Raw genomic sequence first — 7,885 nt, forward strand, 5'->3', positions numbered from 1 at the left:
TTTTTCGAAAAAAAAATAATAGTAGTAGAACTTTGATTTTGTAAACTTGGAAGAAGATGAGGAAGAGTAGTAGAGAGTGTGAGAATAGAAGTGTATCTAAGTGGTATATATAGAGTAACAAAATATTAATTTATTAATAATAACAGTAACATAGTAACGGCTAGTTTCCAACAGCTAATTTTACAACGGCTAATTTAATGTAATAATATAAATTATTAATTAAATAAAAATTTAATCATTTAATTAATTAATTATTATAATTATTAATAATTAAATATGATTTAATTATTATACTATATATATATATATATATATATATATATATATATATATATATATATATAAAGTTTTAAACTTTTAATTTTATTAATAAAATATCATTTTTTTTAGAGAAACCGAGTCCCTCTGAGCAGGGCTTCACCTGCTTTGAAATTTGTGAAGGTCCTCATTTGATATTTGTTCTAACGGTAAAACCTCCCTTTTTACTGACACACAGTAAATGAGGTTCATAATTTTTGAACGGTTGGAGTTGCTCTTAGGCTTTTGTGTGGTGCCAACTGCGTTCGTCCTGATTCTAATGATATCCCTAGATAATATTTGGACACTAATTTCTTTATTCACGTTCTAAATTTTAACATTCAGATTAATAAGTGAATAATAATAATAATAAAGTGATGAACTTTAAGGTATGGTTAAGCAGAAGATGTTTTTCATTATCTCTCAAGAATTCGGTCATTGTATTATTAAGAATAGAAAATTTTATATTTAAACCAGTAGCTCTACTATTAAGGTGCCAACATAGCGATAAATAATTAATAGTCATTATGTACTATAAAATAGAAACTCTAGTTGTAGAAGAAATTAAAAAGTAAAGCAACTTGTATACACATGAAATTTATATTCCCATCTAACCATTTAAAATAAGAAGCTGAAATTATGTTTTAATTTTCTCTTTTATTTCTAGTTTCTCCACAAATACATTACTGAAATTCTTCGCTAAAAGTTTTCGTACATTGAATACGTTAGATACAGAAATATTTAGTAGTAATTAAAATAAATTAATTAAAAATAGTTATAATTTATTTTAATAATTAATAAATATTAAATAAGATAAGTCCTAATAAGATAATATTAAATACTTAATATTATCTTATTAGATATATAATTTACGTTTCTTTTCTTAACAGTATAAATTTTGTAAAAAAAAAAAAATATGACAATATATAACTCTACTGTTATTTTAATTGTTTAATCCTTGGTAATAAAGTTAAACAATCACAATAATATCATGTTGATTCAATTAAGATAACCCTCTAAAAGACAAAAACTTTCACAAGTAGGTCCAAATAAGCGTCATATTTAGTCCCCCTTGATCTAAGTTTTAATGATATATATAAGTTGGTCCATATATAGACCACAGCTATCTTAGTAGTGGTGAGTGGCGTGGGGAACGGTGACATCGATACGAAAACTCGTAACGGCACGGCGGGAACATTATGCAGATAAATTAGTTTAATTAACTGACGTAGTATTTGCCTAATTTTCTTACTTTTGCCAAATTGGGATGTGCATATATATCCACTGGTAATAATATTTGGAAGAGAATAAAAAATCAATCAAATTAGTCTAAAGTTATTTTATTTAATATTTATTCATTTTTATCAGAATAATAATATAATTTTAAAATTTTATAAATATATAATTATAAATGTTATATAAAAGAGAAAGTATAGGAACCAATGACATGATACCATGTCACGATACCACTCATCCCAAAAATTTTAGTTGATGAGAAAATGTAATACTAATAGTTATATCTCTAATACTCTATAAACCTTTATTGTATATATTGTATAAATATTCCATTGGCTCCTCATACTTTTTCTTATTTTATTCATGGACCAAAGATTTATCCCATTGTACACATTGTACGCTTAGACCATTGGCTCCCTAACACTACTCTATATAAAAATATAGATGTTATATTATATAAGATAACTTTAAAAATTATCTCTCTAACATTATTGATATATATGTGATATCATTCTATAATAATCTAACGAAATTGTTTCTTTGGTTACAAAAAGCAAATTCTAACCGTGTCAACGATCAACTATTGCTATTTTAAAGAAAACATTTTTATGGTGTTTATAAATTTTAACATTTTTAAGGTGTCTATAAATTTTTTGTCTAATTTATTTAAATGTAAATGTTAAAAGATATAGTTATTATAGAACTTATTTTTTTATGGAATTAAAATATGTATAATTTAAGACACCATAAAATATACTTATTAAAAAAAATAAAAAGACAGATATTCAGAATATTTTCTGCTTATAATATAGAGGAAAGTTTCCGCATATACAACTGTAAACACTGTAACATTAATGTTCTATGTACGACTTGGTGATTGGTTTTGTTTAAAATGGCAAAATACTTGAATTGACAAAATTAAAATAACTGGTTTTGTAGGACAACATTACCCAAGCTAGAAGAAATAGACAAGCTATATTAAAGCCTTTGTATAACCATATTAATCAAAGCTATATGAAGACAAATTCTGATTTTTGTTTTATTTATCTTCCTACCATTACAATTTATTTTTTAGTCCCTCAAAAAAATATATCAATTGTTCAATAATATACATATAAATAAATAAAATCCATATTTCCCAGATTATTTAAATTGAAAACTAGTTACATATAAATGCCTTCTTTTATAATTTATATTAATCTATAGAATAATAAGGTTTACTCTATATTAAAAAAAAGGTACTACTTTAATACGATTTACTAATAAATATACACATAAATTGTGCTAAACTAATGAACTTTTAGAGTTCTATATAAAACCAATTAACCTTAACATTATTTTCTACAAAGAAACAAACATCTAATATTATGTTATAATTTATATAAAAATAACTAAATATCTAATACATTATACATCAGATGTTATTTGCAAAATCAAACGAAACATAAAAATATAAGTTATGTATAATATTCCTATAAAAAAAATAAAAAAATAGAATAGAAACCAAAAGTGCTCTAAGCATAGAGAAATGATAAGAAATGGCCGGTATGCATAACCAAAAGAAATTGCAACGATTTAGGGGAGGAAAATATATATATATATATATATATATATATATATATATATATATATATATTTGAAAACATATAAATATTTATTAGTAAAAAAGAATACTAAGAATTAATTAATGTTGACTCAAATTCAAAAAAAATATAAAAACAGAAATACTTCGTATAACAAAATTCAGTCATTAGTATAAAATATATATGTTAAAATATAAATACATATTGATAATAAATTAAACCATATATACTTATATATAAATATATTAAAGACTAATTTGTCGTGTACGAATAACATTTTTGATATAAAAAATAGGAGTTCCTCAAATAAAGACACTTAAAATGTCTTTTTTTAAGGATATTTTTTAATAATTAAAATTTGATATATATAATCGATTAAACGGTATTATTTCGGTTATAATTAGATTAGAGAAATCGATTTGGCCAAAAAATTGATAAACCAAAATTTAAACTGGTCTAAACTAATATTTTTTTTATAAAAAATAATTACAATACTCCTATGATATATATTAATTTTGAGAATTTTAAATCTTAACTTTATAAAATAGAGAGAGAAGAGAAGGGTAGGTAATAATTTAAGGTTCTCAATAAATAAATATATATATATATATATATATATATATATATATATATATAAAAGGATATCGTAATCATTTTTTATAAAAAATATTAATTTAGATTAGTTTAAGATTTGATTTATAAATTTTTTTACTGAATCAATTTATCTAATCTAATTTTAATAAAAATAATATGATTTAATCAATTATATGTATTAAATTTTAATTATAAAAAATATCTTTAAAAATAATATTTTAGATGTATTTATCATAAAAAATATTGGCCACCTGCCATTGATGGCTTGTATGCGACATATTCGAGTCTCCCAATCCGTGGACAGCATCACTCTTCTTCTCTCCAAACAAATATTATTATCAATTCAAGTATTATCTAATTTTAAAAATATTCACTATATTCTATCTAATATTAACATAGCATATTAATTCTATAATAGATTCTTTTAAATTTAAAACCGCAATGTCTAATATGTGTAGTATTATAAATCTAGAATACTAATACATAAGAAATATTAGATATTAATTTCATCCATTATCCATATATATATAGCAGGAGAGGTAGCAGAGTACAAATTAAAGTGAGTTCCCAAACTTAGCTACTACGAACAAAACAAATATAAGAAACCCTAAATAGAGATCAGATCAACGTAACTTTCTGAACAACAACCATACAACAATATATATAGCTTCCTTAATATAAGATAAATCGAAACAGAAGCAGGAGACACCACTAATTAAACTTTTAGATTTCCAGCGACCTAATACTAAAATAAAACAGACAAAGAAAAGCAAAACACAGAGAGTGCATATATAAAGAGCAATGTTAGGGGGCAGTAATTTTTGTGATTGTTAGCCATCAACTAGTCATGGATGATGATTTGATGGTGTGAGATTGGTGTGAAATTTTATCCAATGACTTACCTTCCTCTGCTGGTTACATGCTAGCCAAAATTCAATAAAACTGCTGGCCCCTAGACTTTTCCTATTATAAAAGTACGTAACCTAATCTAATTAAGAAAGGAAAAGTCTAGGAGGCCAGCAGTTTTATTGAATTTTGGCCAGCATGTAACCAGCAGAGGAAGGTGAGCCATTGGATGAAATCTCACACCAATTTCACACCATCAAATCATCATTGATGGCTAGTTGATGGCTAACAATCACAAAAATTACTGGTCCCTAGCATTGCTCATTAAGAAAATCATTAAGAAAGTCCGGGTACTGATTAAAAATGTCTTCCATGATAGGCCACTCTTCAAGATGATTACTGCTGTTGTTGTTGTCGTCTATCTTCTTCTCCTGAGTAAGAGGCATGCCAGAGGGAACTGCCGCATTGCTAGAGCCATTGAAATTAAAAACACCAAGTTGCTGCATGTGGAAACCATCTTGATACAAAGGAACATTAAAATCCTCGTCTTTCTTCATCATCTGGCCTGTGGAAACAGCGGAAAGAGGAGGAAATGACTCAGCCTTAAGGTGGGAAGAATCTTGTGATGGAGAAGTAGGAGCACCTAACAACAGACACTCACTTTTAGTGGGCTTTGGACTTTTCAAGAAACCGCTAACTATGTCTTCCAACAACTCCGATGATGAGTCTGAGTGATGAAAGAACTCTTGCGAGTATTCACTGCCACAACCGAGACTGTTTGTGTCTGTCAGGCAAGAGGAAGAAAAGGGTGCGGTGTAGTTAGGAGCATTGCTACCATGTGATGAGTTGACTAAATTGCCCTTGGGGTAGGATAACGAAGATGAAAGAGAAAGGTTATTAGCATTGCCACCATGTGATGAGTTGACTAAACTGCCCTTGGGGTATGATAAGTGGTGGCTAAAGGAAGAAGATGAAACAGAAGGGTTAGCACTGCCACCATGTGATGAGTTGACTAAATTGCCCTTGGGGTATGATAAAGGCTGTCTAAGGGAAGATGAAAGAGAAGGATTAGCATTGCCACCATGTGATGAGTTGATACTGCCTCTGGGGTAGGATGAATGGTGACTAAATGAAGATGAAGGAGAAGGGTTAACATGGCCACCATGTGATGAGTTGACCAAACTGCCCTTGGGGTTGGATAAATGCTGGCTAAAGGAAGATGAAACAGAAGGGGCTATGAAGTCACCGGGGAGGAGCATGTTTGTGGAGTTAAGCTGCTGGTTTCGCTGTTGCTGGAAGGTAGAAAATGAAGAAGGGGCGGAGTAGGAGGAGAAGGGGTCAGGCCAAAAACCACCCAAGTGGCGGTTACGGCAGTTGAAGAGTTGGTTAGGATGGATGGAGAAGCTGAACTGGCTTCCCAAGAGGTGGCTACTGCGGTTAAGGATGTCTTTATGGTTATTTTTGTTGGTGACGGAGATGGAAAAAGGTTGAGGGAAAGTATAGTACACAAAGTTGGTTCTCGCATTGGGGCCACGCAAGACTCTGGCGGCGGTGTCGTAGGCGCGGGCGGCTTCCTCCGCCGTGTCATATGTCCCCAGCCAACGCCGCTCCTTTGATTGAGGGTCCCTTATCTCAGCGGCATAACGTCCCCATGGCCTCCGCCTCACACCCCGGTACCTCATGGTTCTGGCGGGGTTGGGCCGTCCTTTTGAAGGATCCGCTTGGTGGTGAGTCTAGTGGCGGTGACGGCAAGAGCAGTGGAAATGTATTTGTCGCTGCGGTGGCGCTCGGGTTGGGGAAGCTGGTCCATGGCGTGGAGGCGCATATATGACGATGTGTGTGAATGTTTGCAGAAGTTGTGAGAGGAAGGTGGAAAAAGAGGGAAGAGAAGGGACTAAGCTTATAATGTGAGAATTGAGAAGGCATGCACCTTCAAGTGCTCTTGAAGTTTCTATGGGTGGCAAAACGGGCACGTCGTACTCCCGCACCGTGAAGGTCCGTCTAAAAACGGATTTAAAATGCTAGTTAGTCTAATTTTTTTAAAAAATAATAAAATTAATTAATATTAGATGAAAACTTAGGTGCAGTTGAAAATTATGTTAAATAATTTAATTGATTTGACTAAATTTTTATGTAATATTTTTCGGTTATTAATTTTATGTAAAGTTACTACACATAAGTTTCTACTTTAATATTAATCTAAAAAATAATAATTAAAAAATTAAATATAAATAAAAAATAATTAAATTACAATATAATTTTACATATTTTTTAATTTTAATTTTAATAAAATCTTTTATAATAATATTTGATACGTCACCACATACCTCGACCACCCGATAAACTCGGCACGTAATTAGATAAGATTGGGACCACTCCTCCAAAAAATAAAAAACATGTTTAAACAAAGCAGATCACCAAAACAGAATACGACAACCAACCCATAAACTCAGACTGATCTCTAGAAAACGGGTAAACCAACGCCTATAAAGCCGAGCTAGTATCCTCGGCTAAAGGCCGGTTCTATTCTCAGTCTTCGTATTTTACTTAATACACTCACTTGAGATTATTATTGACTTGAGCATCGGAGTATCTTTTGCAGGTATTTCCGACGCGGTGTTCGATCCTGGCCGACGCATAGCTCTTCCTCTCTGCTGACAACTTGCTCGAAAGCGCTAAAGCTCGGCCACCTCAGTACTCGGATGAATCACTGGCACCCATCGTGGGGCTCGGAATACACCTAATGCCACTATTCTCTTTGTTCAGTTTTCTTTTTTCCTCTTTTTCCTCTATTTTGCAGGATTTCTGATCCCCGAACATGGCTGACAAGGAGAATTCCCAACTCACACAAGCTGAGCTCTTAGCCCAATTCGCTGAACTTCAGGCGGAAGTGCAGAGGATAGTGATGCGGGAACTCTTGTTGATATAGAATTTTCCTCAAATAGATGAATTCTCGTTGCAAGTATAGTTCTACACCAACAAAGAGTCCTCACATGCAAAAATTTTAGTTGTCACTAGTACAACCCCCAAATAAGAATTAACCGGAGTATTTAGACTCCGTGTCGTCTCACAAGGAGTTGCAATGAAGTGCATGATTATTGGTTATGAGGTATTTTGGGATTTTTGGGATAAGAGGCATGGAATGTAAATAGGAATGAAAATAGCAACTAACAAAACTCTTAGCAAGATATGAAAATTAGAAGTCCTATCCTAGTTATCCTCCTTAATTATGATCACAAATTGTTTATTGCTACCACTTCGTTAACCTCTAACCAAGGAGAAAAGTCAAGTGGATGAATTAACTTGATTCCACAAGTCCTAGCCAATTC

The 7,885-nt window shown here is 31.1% G+C and overlaps 1 protein-coding gene across 1 annotated transcript; it reads right to left on the reverse strand.

Annotated features, from left to right (window-relative positions):
- Nucleotides 1–4,867: 4,867 nt before the first annotated feature.
- Nucleotides 4,868–6,238, reverse strand: LOC130961206 (uncharacterized). Its single transcript, XM_057886951.1, has one exon. It carries the CDS (start codon nucleotides 6,236–6,238, stop codon nucleotides 4,868–4,870), a length of 1,371 nt encoding a protein of 456 aa, XP_057742934.1.
- Between the last annotated feature and the right edge of the window lie 1,647 nt (nucleotides 6,239–7,885).

This window comes from Arachis stenosperma, chromosome 2, assembly GCF_014773155.1.
Source record: "Arachis stenosperma cultivar V10309 chromosome 2, arast.V10309.gnm1.PFL2, whole genome shotgun sequence".
NCBI classification, from domain to species: domain Eukaryota; kingdom Viridiplantae; phylum Streptophyta; class Magnoliopsida; order Fabales; family Fabaceae; genus Arachis; species Arachis stenosperma.